At 40.4% G+C, this 17,481-nt stretch overlaps 1 protein-coding gene across 1 annotated transcript in view; it reads left to right on the forward strand.

The window, feature by feature from the left end:
• Positions 1 to 17,481, forward strand: part of RAD18 (RAD18 E3 ubiquitin protein ligase) — a 114,895-nt gene that overhangs the window by 24,949 nt on the left and 72,465 nt on the right. Inside the window, exons 6-9 of the mRNA XM_033141153.1 lie at positions 1,915 to 2,014; positions 8,765 to 8,949; positions 15,433 to 15,509; positions 16,161 to 16,221. Of these exons, the coding sequence (XP_032997044.1) occupies positions 1,915 to 2,014; positions 8,765 to 8,949; positions 15,433 to 15,509; positions 16,161 to 16,221 (423 nt within the window). The remainder of the gene's footprint in view (positions 1 to 1,914; positions 2,015 to 8,764; positions 8,950 to 15,432; positions 15,510 to 16,160; positions 16,222 to 17,481) is intronic.

Genomic DNA, 17,481 nt, shown 5'->3' on the forward strand with positions numbered 1-17,481 from the left:
AAGAAGTGTGACTAGCCCAAGGTCACCCAGCAGCTGCATGTGGAGGAGCGGAGACGCGAACCCGGTTCCCCAGATTACGAGTCCACCGCTCTTAACCACTACACCACACTGGCTCTCAGATATGCAAAGAGAGAGTAGGTAGCACCCATTTATTTAATTAAAACAGTTCAGAATAATAAGATCATTGTATGCTAGGAGCCAGATCCTGAAAGAACTCATAACTCAGGAGCTACATTCTGGAGGTAGGAAGCCTGTAGATACCTGTGCTAACTCTGCAGGGAAGTTGGAGGGGCCACAGTAAACTAGGCTAAAAGCTTCCATTTTGGAGAAGGGATAAAAAGGAGGAAACTCCACCATATATAGTTCTACAAAACACAGATCTTGCTAGTGGGAGAATCAGTTTAGTTTTAAAAAGGTTGGGCTTAACCTTCTTTAAAAACACCCCCCCCCCTTCATAAGCTCTGTTTCTCTAGATTATAAATGTTAGACTGTTGTTGTGGGTGAAAATAAGGTGCAAGTTATAAGCTGTCAGTGCAAGTTAAAACCAGTTAAAATTTAGTCAGGTCTATCAAAGCTAGAGTGTAGTGTGAGGTACAACTGAAAACTACACAATAACTTGCACTTTTAAAAATGTGTTGCTACCAGGATTTATATATTTTTTTAAAAAATAAAAGCTCCTTTCTTTGACGTAAAGAAAACCCAAGCTCTCAAAGTAACTGAAACTACAAAAAGCAATTATGCAGGTAGAAAGCTGGAAAGGGTGTTGAAGTGTTGGAGAGAAATCATGGGTGCGTGTGAACAAGAAGCTCCTGGCTCTCCAGGAACAGGTTTGTTCCCTTGAGACTGAGGTGTTGGGCTTGGAAAAGCTAAGGAAGGCAGAGAGGTTGGTGGGTGTCCCACTCCCACAGTGGCAGCTCCCCAGCTGTCATGGAGAATAAGGGTCTCTGGGATGAAGAACAACATTCTGAGGAAGAGGGAAACATTCCCTTTGAATGGGCCAAATTCCTTGGGGGATAAACAACTATCCTCTCATGCTGAGGATACTTCTAGGGTTGTGGAGGAGGGATCCTTTGTCTTGTGAAAAATATTGGCAAGGCCATGTTTGTACACCACAAAACAACACTATCCAACCTTAATGCTCAATGGCTTTGAGTAAAATAGGCTGTGTCTCCTGCTGGGGTCGGGTGGGCCGGGTTTTAGTAGGACTTTGAAGTCCACACCTAAGAATCATGCCTGTGATGGACCACATTCTTATTCCACATTGGCAGAAATATTAAGATTCCAAACGCAGAGAATATGGGTTTGGAATCCAGAGTGGTTGTGTGTATGTTTAAGGAAGTTGTAGGGGAAAGTGGTGATTAAGAGAAGAATGATCTCTTTCCATGTCTTCTGATGCTTTGCTTCAAATGGCTCCTTCTGATGCTGCTTTAAAGAGAAAGTGATTCTTTGGATTTTAGGATGTGAATTAATATGCACTTTTGACTTCAGTTTTCTGCTGGAGAGCGGAGCTTCCCTTTTTTCCAGGCTGGCAAGAAATGTTCTGCAGACCTAGACTACTGGGCTGCATCACGGGGGTAAATGCAATGATGTTTGGAAAAATCTAGATGAGGATACATTGCTGGTGCCATTGTGAATGTTAAAAATCCTAAATTTGCTAGAGGAAATACATGTTTCTATATGGAAAGTGGCTGGTGAGGTCTGTACTTGTATTTTTGCGGAAATAAGCTCCATTTGGAACAGGTAATGAAATGGTGTTCATATATTAGGAACACCTCCACCCCAAAATCTGCATTTTGCTTTGCACAAAAACACCAACCCTTTCCCTCCTCCCTTATGAAAATTAATGGTTTTCTTCAGTTGGCAAGCGTTCTTTAGGAATGTCCATGTTAACATGAATGCTTTCAAATGTTTCAGTGGAGTGCCCTGTCTGCGGGGTTCCTGTTCAAGAACCTCACATAAATAAACACCTTGATGGCTGCTTGACAAGAGATGAGAAGAAAGACAGTCTCCGAAGGTAAGACTGAGTGAGTGAGCTTCTGGTGAATGTTGCCCATGCTTGCTGCAAGGAGATGCAGTTATGTGCCAGATTGTGCCAAGCTTTCTTGTTTGCTTGTGAACAAATGATGTTAATAAGCACCACCCAAAAGGGGGGAAATGCCACTATCAACAACAAAACTCTGGGTGTTCAGTTTATTCAAAGTCATTGGATTTGATGGATGAAGGGGAACATCTGTCCTGCACAGTTGTCTGGAAGCAAAACTGAACCAGTCTTGCTGCCTTTGTATCAATATCTGGGTCTTTGTCACTTCCTTAGCCAGACTTAAAGCAAGCACCCACTGACTTCCTTTGAATCCTTCATAGATGCTATTGTATTGTTAGCTAAAGGCATCATTTATGTTTATTTATAATATCATTCAGGTACCACTTTTGGACGACAGCCCAGCCTGGGTACAGGCATATAAAATAGCTTAGGTGAATCTTTGGAAGAAAGATGATTGGCGTTATGTCTGTACCTCTTCCTCTACCTTGTCAATCAACACAAATAAAAAGGAGGCACAGTCCAAAATTCTCAGTAGGTGGAGCACTACCCTTGCAAGACCTCACTGGCTATATCCAAATCATAGTTACACTTACTGGAAGAGGCATGGACAGATTGATTCATATCTCTTCCCCCCCCCCCCCCACTTTGGAACTATCCAACAGTGTGGGTGTTCTGCAATGTGATTCTTGATTACTTCCAGGAATTTCTGCACATTGTTATTATTAGATAACTGCAGGTAACTTTTTAAAGCCATGCTTCTGAATCTAATGATGCTGGAACCCTGCATCTATACCTATTGAAGCAATTATATAGACCAGCAGAGTTATAGAAGATTCTCATATAGTCTTCTAAACAGCCATGGATTGACAAAATTCAAACGCTTTGAGGACTGATTATGTATAAACTTGCTCAGCAACGAACCAGAAATCTTTATTTTGAAGAAAAGATGTTAGGGTGCTATGGCTTCCAGTTGTCTGCTATGTTAGAAGCCCTTCAAGCTTCTGATCACATTCCAATCAAGTACAGACACGTATCTTCTTTTTTACTATGATTAGATCCAATCTATCTCAGTAGTCTGTGAGCTTCTCCTTAGGGTGTTTTCCTCTAATTGTTCCACAAGCTTACCCATGATGTACTAATGATTGCCATACCAGTGAGTTTGCTTTTGCTCTTAAAGATTGGTGATCTTGTTGCATTGTTATGCAAGTTCCTTTATTTTGGACATAGAACAATGCTTTCCAGCCATGTATTTTAACCCCTTCTCCCTCTTTTCTCTCATGAAAGCACACACAAAGCCAGGATAGTGACTGAATGGAGAAGTTTAAATGCAGTGATTATGTTTAACCATTTTAAACAACAACAACAACAACAACAAGCATAGTGTGTGATACATTATTTGCACAATACGAATGTGGGTGGAGAACAGCCTTAGTTGATTTCATTAGTAGGAAACTAATGTCATTAGTAGGAAAGTAACATCATTAATTGATCCCAGTAGATCATATATAAATCTCATGTGTAGATGATAGAATCCTACAATCACTTTGAATAAAAGAATCATGAATGGAGTTCATTTGTGAATAGGGTAGAATGGTTTGTTCTGCCTTACTGTGTGAAATAGCAATAGCACAAACAGGGTGAATGATGTCAAAGATTTTTTTATTTTTTTAAAGCGATGAAACGCGTGAGTTGCCTGTGGAGCCTGAGCTTGTTGCTAGGGAACATTATTGGTGGCATTTGTTGCAAATTGTTTTGAATGCCTGTGGCAGGACAGTGATTCATATGTGTTAGAAATAATAAATAAACAAGAAGGGATTAGATAAGTTTGTGGAATACAAGAGGCCCTGGTGCCAAATTAGTCAAGTTAGTTAGGGAATGCTGTTGCATGTACCTATTGACTATATCTGTGACTGATAGGAATAGAGAGGAGTGATTGCAGAGATGGGCCTCTTCATTATAGTCTGTTTTCCCACTTAGGAATATAGAATACACTTCCAGTGAAACAGAATATTATGCTTGATGGGAATGCACTGGGGTCTAACAAGCTTAAGATATATACACTGCCTTTTTCTTTAAGGAGTTCTTCATAACTATGTACGGCAGACTCCAGCTTTTTAAGGCCTCAGTTACACAAAGACTATTTGTTTTCTATTGTTTTTCAAAGATCACAATGTACTTTCAAATGGCCCAAGGTCACCCAGTGAGCTTCATGACTGAGTAGGGATTTGAACCCTGGTCCCCCAGCTCCTAGACAGGCACTGTGACCACTGCACCACACTGGCCTACTGGGAGGATGACCACCTGCAACATGTTCCAATTTGCTGACCCTCGAAATGTTTGGCTTATCCATTTACTATGGAGTGCACATGCAGGTTGCACTGTAGCTGTGGTTATGAGCTCCACAACTGTGGCAAAGCTCTACATACCTATTTCCATGCCACCCTCAAATGCACAATGGTGCTTTAGAACACAGAAAAAGGAAGTCTTGTTAACAGAGTGCTGCCATTTCTAAAGTGGTAGGCCTATTCAGACTTTCAGTACAATGAGTATTGAATGTGTCAAATGAGCTATAGGTGTGTCCCCAGTCAACCCATGATGACCTTCAATGCACATAGCATTTTCAGCCTATGGATGATTGACCAGGGTTCTTGTCCTCATGTTGGAAACTCTATACATGGTGACCTTGGGCCAGTCACTCACTCTTGGCCTAAGCTTCAAACTAATGCAGATAAAGGTTTGGCTCCAGGTATGACCAGCAACAGATCCTGAAGCTGAGGCTCCAATACTTTGGCCACCTCATGAGAAGAGAAGACTCTCTGGAAAAGACCCTGATGTTGGGAAAGATTGAGGGCACAGGGAGAAAGGGACAATAGAGGACGAGATGGTTGGACAGTGTTCTCGAAACTACCAACATGAATTTGATGAAACTGTGGGAGGCAGTGGAAAACAGGAGTGCCTGGCGTGCTCTGGTCCATGGGGTCACGAAGAGTCAGACATGATTAAATGACTAAACAGCAACAACATGACCAGCAAATGTATTTCATGATGAGGAGTGGTAGCCCCATGTGTCCCCTTCACCTGTTTGGAACAAAGTGCCTAAATAAGACTCACTTGGCTTGTGATCCAAACTATAGGGACACAATGGCTGTGTTTAGATAAGTTCAACAGATGAGATAGGAATGTGTGCCCGTGCACAGCTTCTTTGAGTGAGCAAACATTACAAAGTCTTCCATTAACTATAGTTTCCTGTTTTGTTTGAAGTGGGAAACTATGGCTAACAGCTTTGGAACAAGCCAGAATATGAAGCTATGGTTCAAAGATTGCTTAAAATCATAACTAAAGACATTAACTGTAGTGTCGTGGTTTGCATGAAGCAAGAAACTAATAGTTAAAGATTTACTGGCTTATTTTTCTGCGTCACACGAAGGGGCTACATTGCACACTCACTGAGCAGTAGTTGTGCTGTCGGTTCTGATATAAATTTATTGAGCCATTTCTCTAGCCCTGATTTCAAACTTGGATCTAATTCTTAGTAGAATAGTAGGAAATATGAGCATGGCTAATCCGCCATTAATTTTGTTTTGCAAATGATGCCCTGGGATTTTGAAATTTCTGTATTTGCTTGGTGGTTAATTCTTTCCCTTGTGCTCTCTCAGTTCAAATGTGTGCTTTCATTCCTAAAAGTTCTCAATGTTATACTGAATGCAAAATTCCACAAGCTTACTGTGTGTTAGCACTTTGCCATGGAAAGACAATGACAAATGTTTGCAAGTCATCTTATTTCCAGAGAGGTCTCTCTGTTGCTCTCTGAACAGGTGCTAGCATCTTTATTTTGACAGCTTTTTGACTGTTTCTTGATTTTTGTTATTACTTGCAGATGTAAAGATTTATATATGGCTGGAACACGCTTTCCCTCTGGAATTCTAAGAAATGTGGCTGTTTTCTGTAATGTGGTTTATTTTTGTCTAGGCGTCATGCAGTTTAAAACAGCCTCTGAGAAGATTCTTGTCTCAAAAGATTTAGCTACTAAAAGTTATTGAGCATGACCTTGACAATGTGTTCAACTTCCTTACAGTGGCAGTTAGGACATTTAGCATGCCTGTATGGAATATTATCTGGGGTGGGGTTTTGTTTTGTTTTTTTGCTTCACATGGAGAATGGCCAACATATAGTTTAAAGCAGCATTTCAGAGGGGCAGTTATTTATGATTCTGGGTTTCACACAGGAAACCTAGTAACTGTATACAAGTATGCTAACCTTTTTCTGTTTTCTCTGCTTAAAATTAGGTGTGGAACTGGTTGTCAGTGCAGACTCTTGAAAAAGCTTAGTTCCCATTCTTTCTTTAAACAAAGATTCTATGCCTCGTAGGCTAATTTCCACATTAAGCTATACCATGACAAAGAAAACTTAACCTTTATTAGCCTCCATGCATTCAAAGAATGAGTGGGGGGGGGGAACTGTCCCTGCCAACTTCACCTTCCAAACCTTCATGTGTGTGGGGTGGAAGGCCTGAAGAGGGAACATACATGGGTTCCCTCTTCAGACTTCCTGCCCAATTTAATAGTGATTTTGGGGCAGGGCCAGCATGTGTGCTTCTAACTCCCACTCCACATGTGTTTTGAAAATGTGGGAGGTTCAAAGAGGCAACATCCCCCCCCCCCATTAACCAGCGTGGTAGAATAATACATTACGTTTTGAAGTTGGTTTGCAAGCCAAAATGAATTCACAAAAAGTAGCGTGCATTTTAAAAAGCAACAACCACTTGAACATTATTTAAATATGCTTAACCTGTCCAACAGGGGCGTGGGTGGTGCTGTGGTCTAAACCACAGAACCTAGGGGCTGCTGATCAGAAGGTCGGCGGATCGAATCCCCTCGACAGGGTGAGCTCCTGTTGCTCGGTGCCTGCTCCTGCCAACCTAGCAGTTCAAAAGCACGTCAAAGTGCAAGTAGATAAATAGGTACTGCTCCACCAGGAAGATAAATGGCGTTTCCGTGTGCTGCAACCCCAGAGTTGTCTGCGACTGGACCTAACAGTCAGGGGTCCCTTTACCTTTACCTTTAACCTGTCCAACAGTTTTGATTGGTCAGCTTCCCAAGCCTTGGGCACACTGAACCGCAGAGAAAGGCACCCTGAGCAGAGGGAGAACGAGTAGACAAGCATCTCCAGGCATGGCATGTTTGGAAGTTCAAACCATGCTTAAAGCAAACCATAGCTTACCTTGATGTCTGCATTTGAATCATGCTTGTGAGGATTAGATTGCACAGGTAATACATTTCTCACCACCTGCATTACAGAATACAAAGATTATGATAATTAAAACGCTCCGATTAAAACTGCAGTTAAAATTGAAGCTTGCTTTCAAATACATTTAACTTCATTTTTCGATATGATGTGTTCAGGACTTGCCAATAAAACACACTTCCAAAGCAAAATCATGTTTCCCTTTGCTGAACAGGCTGGAAGACCATTTCCTTTCCATTTGACACAAAGGCCCTCTGTTGTTGGAACCCTTGAGGTTGCCAAACTGTTGCGGGGTGAAAGTATCCCTTGGGATGATGAAGTTTGGCCTCATGGTCGCTGATGGCATCTTTGCTGTGGTATGCTGAAGATTCTAATATGAATACAACTCCAGCATGGAAGCTCATTTCAGAGACTTTGCTTTCTGTCCTCATCAGAGGTGCACCTGATAGGCATGAGTGACAGAGCTTTTGCTGTAGTCGTGCAAAGGTTGTGGGATGCTCTTGCCAAGGCAGGCCACCTAGATTAACCTCTAATAATTTTCTGGTGGGCAATAAAGTTAGTTCTTTGAGCAAGGCTTTTGGGGTTGCGGCATTTTAGTAACGATGTACTGATGTCGCTATCAGTGTTAAATTCTGGTCGCTGATGTTCCAAACGGTTAGTCCTATTGTTGGTTTTATATTTTGTAAGAGGTTTTCGTTATCTAAGACAGTGTTTTTCAACCACTGTTCCGTGGCACACTAGTGTGCCACGAGATGTTGCCTGGTGTGCCGTGGGAAAAATTGAAAAATTCAAGAGAATTACTTTATATATAGTCAATATAGGCACAGAGTTAATTTTTTTAACATTTTCTAATGGTGGTGTGCCTCATGATTTTTTTCATGAAACAAGTGTGCCTTTGCCCAAAAAAGGTTGAAAAACACTGATCTAAGAGAAAAGTTGGATAAAAAAACTTGAAATAATAATTAATAACAAGTTCCATTAACTGGCACTCGAAATGAATTTGGTTATATTAACGCATTATATTGACAATTTATATTAAAAAATTATACTTTATATAATTGTAAAATATAATCAGAAAGAGAGACCCAAAGTGTTCAGCTCTTGGCATTTCATATTCTGCATTTCATATTCCTCAGAGCTAAAGCAGGTTATAACAGTATTTAATAATAATAATAATAATAATAATAATAATAATAATAATAGGTTTTGGGAAAGGAATGCTATACTTGATTGGGAGGGATGAAAAGTGGAGATGCTTAAGAAAACTACAAGGAATGCTGTTACCCACCACCACACATCTAGACTGACCTGAAAGTCCTCTAATGTATTTGATCTTTTATTGCAGTGCATTTGTGTGTGAGTCCCCCCCCCTTTTTCCTTTTTGAAAAAATATAATGTAGGGAAAAACACATACATTTGTTGAAGTGCCTGACCGTAAAAGCTTTATTGATTCCCTCCCATTTTTAAAAATTATTTCAGCTCTGGACAGAAAAGAAAGCTACTGTCTAAAGTGGTGTACAGTTTACTATCTGATCGTGATCTGAGAAGAAGGCTGAAAGAACTTGGACTGTCCACTCAGGGAACGAAACAACAGCTTATTAAAAGGCACCAGGAGTTTGTGCACATGTATAATTCAGAGTGTGATTCTTTAAACCCCAAATCAGGTAGGAAGCTGGATTTCAGATAATGGTTTTCCTTGAAAACTGCCAACATTTTCATAAAGTATGCCGCTTTCTGACAGCTTGTTTACCTACCATTTTATTTATTTGAGAACATAACATTCAAGCATGCCTATTCCAGATTTCTCTTTGGACATATTTGGTCTTGGACTCTCTTCGCACGAAACAGCCGCTCTGCTGAAAGGCCATTTGAATTTTCATTGGCATGAGGTCAGCTCAGCGCAAGGTAGCTATTTGTGTCCAGTGGTTGCTTTCCACATGGCGTTGGGATTCCCCTGTAACCCTGGCAGAAATATTCTCAGTGGTATGATGGTAGTTAATTTCTATGGCCTCCACACACACTGCACAGCCACACATACTGCACATGGATGCGACTTCAAATAGCTTATTTGTGTGTTTATAGAGTGAATTCAGCCGTAGAGACTTAACTATTGTTGGTGTTTGTCCTTGTTCATCCAGGGTGGTGGTGGCAATGCATGTGGTCATCCCATTCCGCCTTGCGTTATTTTAGCTGCAAATTGTTTGCTTCTAGCCAATCAACTCTATCCAAACACTCGCTATACAAAAATTCACTTATTCAAACACAAGTAATTGGTACCCAAACCTCATGTGAGACCCGTGTGTATTATAAAACCCAAGGTATAATACACATACTCACCTCTTTCCCCTGGCCTTTCACATCTGATATATACATTTTGAGGGGAACCCCCCTCCCCCCATTTTCTTGAGTGTAATTGTTGTAACCCACCCAGTAAAATGTATGAAATCTAAATAATGATGATGGTGATGTTGACTCTCACATAGTTGCATAACACACTTTAAAAGTAAAAAAAAATCTCTGAACAGAACTTAGGAGAGGAATCTCTAATTCAGTTCTGCTTGTCCTATTTTAACAGAAAGCTAGGAAATCTTTTCCGCTAAAGGTCAAAATGACCTCTGGACTTACAATTTGAAAATACAACTTGAGGGCACATATATTTGTCTAGGGGAAGACAAGGTGACAGCAGACCTCTTAAAACGTGCTTGCCCTGCTTCCAGTAGTCGTAGTCTGTTCTGAGTGTTTTGATTTGACTTTTGTTGTTGCAAGAACTAGAGAAATGGTAGTCCCCCCCACCCCACCCACCCCAGAAAAAAATGAATGATGGTGGTTAACATTAGAGAAACCCTGCTGGATCACATCAAGGATTCTTCTCGTTCAGTATTCTGTTTCGCACTGTGGCCAATCAGATGCCGGTAGGAAGTCCACAAACAGGACATAAGTGCAGTGTCTGCCCACAGGCTCATGTTCCCCAGCAACTGGCATTCAGAGGCATGATGCCTTCAAACCTGGATGTAACTCAATGAAAATGTAAAACCACAGACCCATTTTTCATTTTCTTATATAGTTAACATGCTGCAGGTCATTTAAAATATAATTTCCCAAAGTTTCATCTTCCAGCAACATTTTTAAAATGACGCGAGTAAAACGACGAGAAGCGTGACATGCAATATGGCTCAGAATTTGGTTTTTCCAAATCATACATAATCATACCATGTTCTCTCTTAGTCACCTACATTTACTTGCCTGGTACATTTTGGTCACAGGTTTCCATGGGGTAATAATTACGGTTTGGGGAAACAAACCAATTTCAGATGGCGGTTTTGCTCAATTGCCTGAAACCATAGTTAAGATTAGCCACAAACAAACCTCTTAACTGGGGTTAATTGAAAATTGAAGCAAAAACTTCCAGTTTTCTGGCAGCCACACTAGAGGAAGAGATTGGAGGTAGGCATGTGTGAGCTTATCCACATAGCATTAAACCATATTTTTATGTTGCCTCCAACTCAAGCTATTGTGATTTACATTAGAAGCAACTGGGTTTCTGACTCTAGTCTAGGAATGGCAAAACTGTGGTCCTCCAGATGTTGCATTATAGCTCCAACCACCTCTGACCTTTAGCCATGTTGGCCAAGGCTGGTGAGTGTTGGAATCCAACAACATCTGTAGGCCCAAATGTTCCCTATCACACTCCCTAAACTGCTCAATCCAGTCTGGATTTTTCTACAAATCAGGAGAGGTTTTCTAACTGTTGAGTCATGTTGGGCTTATTTCTTAGATATCTATTTATGGAGCAGTTTCTTTAAGAAGGTATCGGATTCCTGATGGAAGTAAGGTTCAAGTTTTGTTTTCCCGTGGGAAAAATCCATAGGCTCTAAATTAATGATATCAACGCAGAGATAAAGTCTTAAAATCAACAAACATGTTGATTGCAAACAAAAATACAACCCATTTGTGATGCCAGAAAACACTCATTTTATAGAATGCTGTAAATTGTCCTGCTATTTTGTTTTTGCCAGCCATTTGGATTTCAAAGACCAGAAATAAAAAACAACAATAAAATAATTATTGGTGGCACTAACAGGCAAGAATGCTACCGAGGACCACTGTTTCCCATGTTTCCCATGCTTGGTTCATTTGATCTGACAGGTCTGTAAAATAGGTCAATTATATTTCTGTTTCACAAAAAAGGGCTCCAAAATGGAGAGTGATTTGCCCAAAGTTGTTGTCTTGGGAGTTTGATTACAACTCAGGGATTCAGAGTCTAGGCTCTTAATCTCTAACCCTACACAATATTCACCGGGGCATGCTGACTTCTCCGCCCCCTGTCATCAATTTTTATTTCAGTTCTAATTAGAGATGTTCTGTTCTGTTGAATAGTAGAAAATATTGATGCATGAAAACTCAATCATTATCCACTTACATATGTTGTTCAGGCACATGTATACATTTATTTTTATATGGCTTCAGCTCTGTTAGCTCTGTGTGGTGTAGTGGTTAAGAGTGGTAGACTCGTAATCTGGTGAACCGGGTTTGCATCTCCGCTCCTCCACATGCAGCTGGTGGGTGACCTTGGGCTAGTCACACTTCTCTGAAGTCTCTCAGCCTCACTCATCGCACACAGTGTTTGTTGTGGGGAAGGAAGGGCAAGGAGAATGTTAGCCGCTTTGAGACTCCTTCGGGTAGTGATAAAGCGGGATATCAAATCCAACTCTTCTTCTTCTGAAGAAAAAATGTTTGCCTGCTAGTAATGACAGCATAATGCTATCAATGCTCATAGCCCTATTTTTCACATAGGTGGTGAGTAGAGGAAGCTGCTTAGGAATTCCACAAGCTGTCTTATACCAAAGATGTTCCCCAAAGAGAGAGAAAGAAATAAGAACTCTCTAACTCTGCTTTTTAGGTCATTCCTGCACAATCCTATAATAGTAGTAGTAGTAGTAGTATTCTTTATTACGGTCACTGACCAGCACAGTAAATTGCATTACATCATCAATATTTAATTTTTTTGGAATAAACTAAAATAACTAAAATAAACTAAAATAACTTATCTAAAAGGGATCAGTCATCCTTTGATCCTTAGATTTATATTAATTATTTACTAAACACTATAAGTTAAATCAGAGTGTGTCTGGCTCTGGTCAAGAGTTGGTTTAAGTGCCTCCTGTGTAGGCACACTGAATTTTGATAACGTTGGCACAAAATCTTGCCACCATAGCGGTGACCTTTGGATTAGAGTCTGACAGGAGCCATTTAGTTAGCAATTCTTCTGATCGTCCAGGTAACTTGTCAAATACCTTTAGGGTAGATTCTTTCCGGAGGTCTCTGTAAAGGGAGCAATGATAGAAAACATGGGCGGTGGTCTCTATTTCTCCGGAATTGCATGGACAGAGTCTGTCTTTTAATGGGACTTGTCTATACTTCCCATATAGAACTGCTGATGGTAGAACATGGAACCTGGCCAGAGTGAACGCCCTTCTATGTGATGGTATCTCTAGATGGGTCAATCCATAATAACAATTCAATTCAATAACCTTTATTAGGCATTGTTACAGGTAGGTAGCCGTGTTAGTCTGCCATAGTCAAAACAAAATAAAAAAATTCCTTCCAGTAGCACCTTAGAGACCAACTGTTTGTTCTTGGTATGAGCTTTCGTGTGCATGCACACTTCTTCAGATACATAACAGACAAGACGGTTTCAGAACAGACATTGTGTATAAAATATATAAGATATAAACCTAACAAAGTAAGGCTTGTATTAATTAATTCTTTAGCACTAAAATTCACTACTAATCCATAAAAAATAACTTAAAACTTCTTATAACAAACCTTAGTTAAAACATCAATTGGTATAAATGATATAGCAATATATCAATTCCACATTACTATTTAATTAAGATCCCCTAATCCTCTTTGTGATGGCTTAATCTTTCTGCATGGATTGAGTTTAAAAATTCAGCCACTATTAAAGTGATTTTATCATTACTATCCGATAATAGTATTTGAATAGTTGGAAACGTAGAGGTAGGCCTTTCCATTTGTAAAGAATTTAATAATTGACTTCTAGCATTAGTGCTAAAATTACAAGAGAAGAAGATACAGTGGTGCCCCGCTATACGAAAATAATTCGTTCTGCGAGTATTTTCGTCTAGCGGGTTTTTCGTCTAGCGAAGCGGCAATGCAAACTGCGGTTTTCGCTAGACGAAAAAAACTTTTTTTTTCGTCTTGCGAGGCAGCCCCATAGACAGATTTGTCTTGCGGGGCAGCCTTCCGCTAGACGAGTGCCTTTGTCTAGCGAGTTTTTCGTCTAGCGAGGCATTCGTCTAGCGGGGCACCACTGTATGGTCCAATGTATCAAGTTCATTCTTACTGCATTTACAGAAATGTTCAGATTTTGGGAGAGCTAAGTACCTTCCTCTTGCCATCATGGAGGGAAACATGTTAAATCTAGTTAGCATAAACAATCTACAGGATTCGTGGTTCTTAAGATTTGTAATATATCCCTTTTGGAAATCTCTGCACAAAGGGAGATTTAAAAAAAGGGGGAAGCAAGTGCTGTACTTAGCGACATCAAGAATAGAGAGAACACTATTTTCTAAAAGCTTCTTCCTAATAATTGCCCAAATATATTTAGGGTCAGAATTTTTGAGGCCAATTAAGTTAAACCCTATGGAACTCAACTTTCTTCTACAAATCACAGACAGATTATAAATTACATTATCACTTAAAAGATCGTAAAAGAAAGAGGTAGCAGATAGGGGTCTGTAATGAAGGAAGATCCAATATTTCAAGGTTCCCAACCATGCTCTTACTGATAAGGGAAGTACTGTATTCCCAACTCACAACATATTGATTTGTATCTTACTAAGTTCGCAAGTCCTAGTAATGACCTGAGAAGGGATGCATGAAATTCATCCAACCTCTTAAGATCACCTAAAATCCACACTGGGATACCATATAAAAGTTGAGCACAAATTTTCATATCAATCACTTGCAATACAGCTGGGATATATCTATTTCCTACGGGAGAGAAAAAAATCCAATTTTTTGGGTTCCCCCTCTTAGTAAATTGCATGATTTTTGTCTTATCATAATTAATTTTGAGATTATTGAGAGAACAAAAATTTGAGAAACTCTTAAGTAATTTTTTTTAACCCAGGGAAGAGTGTAATAATCACAGCGTCGTCTGCATAAAGTAGTATGAAAACTGGAATATTATTTAAATAAGGAATAAGAGTGGTTACATTTTGAAGATAAGATGGAAGTTCGGATAAAAAAGGTTTGAATAGGGTGGGAGCCAGGCTACAACCTTGCCAAACTCATTGGTTGTTCACAATTGGACCTGCAAGTCTACCATCTTTTGCAACTTTAACGTATTTTTGATTACTAGAGTATAAACTTGGGGTCAATGATGATAATAATAGTAGCAGCAGCAGCAGTTGGGAGTTGAGATGTAACAGTCACTTGGAGATCTATGGACCTTGTTGTAGTGACATTCAAAACTCTCTTAGCACTGTCTTCTGTTCAGGTCTTCTAGTCCTTGATTTGTCTTCGTTGCTTATAGCTGTGGGGTGGATAGATTCTGGGGGAGGAAACACAAGGAGCAGAAAACAAGCTGTGTTTGTTGGGCAGGAGATGGGCTACTATTGCAGAATCAGGGGCAGTTACTGCAGCCAGTCACAAAGAACCACTTGCCTTTTCCCTCTTTCATTTATCTTTCTCTTTCACTCTGGGATCTCCTTTATCAGGAAAATATTGCTGCTTTTGAAAATACTGTCTAATACTCAGATACAGTCAAGGATTTCATGAGAAGCCTCTTAGATCTTGCTCAGAATGGCATGAGAAATCTTTCCTAATTCTGAGATCCTTCTGGCAGCTAGCATGTGGTTACTGATGTTTCCTACCCCTTTCAGCAAGGATGCAGTCTTTATTCCCCTATTCAGGTCTTGCTTTTCACAAGCAGATGAACCGCATCTTCCTCCATTCTCTCATACTCCCCGTCTCCTAGAAAAAGCTTCATTATAGGTGAAAATGTGTTTTCACTTCAGACTAGCATGTTTCAGTTCTTACAAAGAATATTTTGTGCTTTGATATAAGAGGCTCTCCCGTGATGTTAGGCTTCTGTTCATGGCAATCGTTTATTTCCACAGTTGCTGAAATTGTAGGAGAGCTGGAGAAAAATGAGAAGACTCGAACACAACTGGAATCCAGTAAACCTAGAAGAGGCGTAAGTTGATAAACTTTGACTGAGGCTTAGTGACAAGAAATGAGCATGTGTCACACCATGTGATAAAAATCCCACAATGAGCTTTTCAAACCACAGCTGAGGATGTACCATACGTGTACCCCCTGCATTGCAGAGGACTGTACTAAATGATCCTTGGGATCCCTTCCAACTCTACACATCTATGAGATGTAGTTAATAATGATGGAGACTGGCACGCCTCAGTAGGGAGGGCCAACCACAATTGGGGAACCAGCACTGAAAAGACCCCATCATGAGTCAGCACCAACTGGGCATCCCCTAGTGATGGCACCACCAACAAGGCCTCACCTGCCAATTATAGGATCTGAGATGGTTGGTTTTGGGGAAGGTGCTCTTTGAGGTACTTGGGTCCCAAGCTGTTTAAAGCTTTATGCAGTAGTGCTAGCACCTTGAATTTGACCCTGTAGAGAAAAGGATCTCCTTTTAGGTAGACTAGCACATGTTAAATGCAAGCGAGAGTGTTTAGAAAGAGTGCTAAACTACAGCTGTCAGGGGAGGGGAGGGTTGTGTGAGGAGAATATAAAAACTTCCCTTTGTATTGATTATTTTTTGGTGTGTGGCTTTATATCCTTCATCCTTCATTAAAAAGTAATGTTTGTGCTACTGTTGCAGAGTATGACATTTACAAAAAAACAGACCGAGAAAGAAATAGATGAAATTCACAGAGATTATCGTAAGTAAAGCGATTATTTCATTTGCATTTTTTAAAGGGAATTATGTCTTGGGAAATGAACAAATTACAAATGGAACTGGTATTAAAATACTCATTTTCTCCCCTTTCCCCATCATTGTTTACCTATACTAGTGTGCCCAAGAAAAGAAGAGAAAAGGAGAGCAGTGCATTATGGGATTGCAAGGAGCTATGACTAGGAAGCAAAATTCTCCACTCTTCCTCCCACATTTGGCATAATAGCTTTGGTGTCAACATGAAGGCATACTCTGGTTCAGTTAGTTACATCTTTCCTGCAAATTTGTCCTGCAAATAGGATCACAATTTGTAGTTTGAAGTTAGCTTGCAACCCTAGTTTTGAGGAGAAACAGAAACCATAGTTTGTAGGATTTGATATACTGGAAAAAACTATGGTTTATGCTAAAGAGAGAGTATGTAATTGAATCAGAGCATGGGAGCTGCAGCGTGGTAGGGGTTCACTTAATGCCAAGCCACAGTTTCACATTTTGTCTGAACTGAACCAATACTTTTTTATTTTAACTGTTAGCTTTGCTGTTGTTCAGTCGTTCAGTCGTGTCCGACTCTTCGTGACCCCATGGACCAGAGCACACCAGGCACGCCTATCTTTCACTGGCTCCTGCAGTTTGGTCAGACTCATGTTAGTAGCTTCGAGAACACTGTCCAACCATCTCATCCTCTGTCGTCCCTTTCTCCTTGTGCCCTCCATCTTCCCAGCATCAGGGTCTTTTCCAGGGAGTCTTCTCTTCTCATGAGGTGGCCAAGTACTGGAGCCTCAACTTCAGGATCTGTCCTTCCAGTGTGCACTCAGGGCTGATTTCTTTAAGGATGGATAAGTTTGATCTTTTTGCAGTCCATGGGACTCTCAAGAGTCTCCTCCAGCACCATAATTCAAAAGCATCAATTCTTCGGCGATCAGTCTTCCTTATGGTCCAGCTCTCACCTCCATACATTACTACTGAGAAAACCATAGCTTTAACTATATGGACCTTTGTCGGCAAGGTGATGTCTCTGCTTTTTAAGATGCTGTCTAGGTTTGTCATTGCTTTCCTCCCAAGAAGCAGGCGTCTTTTAATTTCATGACTGCTGTCACCATCTGCAGTGATCATGGAGCCCAAGAAAGTAAAATCTCCTACTGCCTCCATTTCTTCCCCTTCTATTTGCCAGGAGGTGGTGGGACTAGTGGCCATGATCTTAGTTTTTTGATGTTGAGCTTCAGACCATATTTTGCGCTTTCCTCTTTCA

The sequence above is a fragment of the Lacerta agilis genome, chromosome 2, assembly GCF_009819535.1.
Source record: "Lacerta agilis isolate rLacAgi1 chromosome 2, rLacAgi1.pri, whole genome shotgun sequence".
Taxonomy (NCBI): Eukaryota; Metazoa; Chordata; class Lepidosauria; order Squamata; family Lacertidae; genus Lacerta; species Lacerta agilis.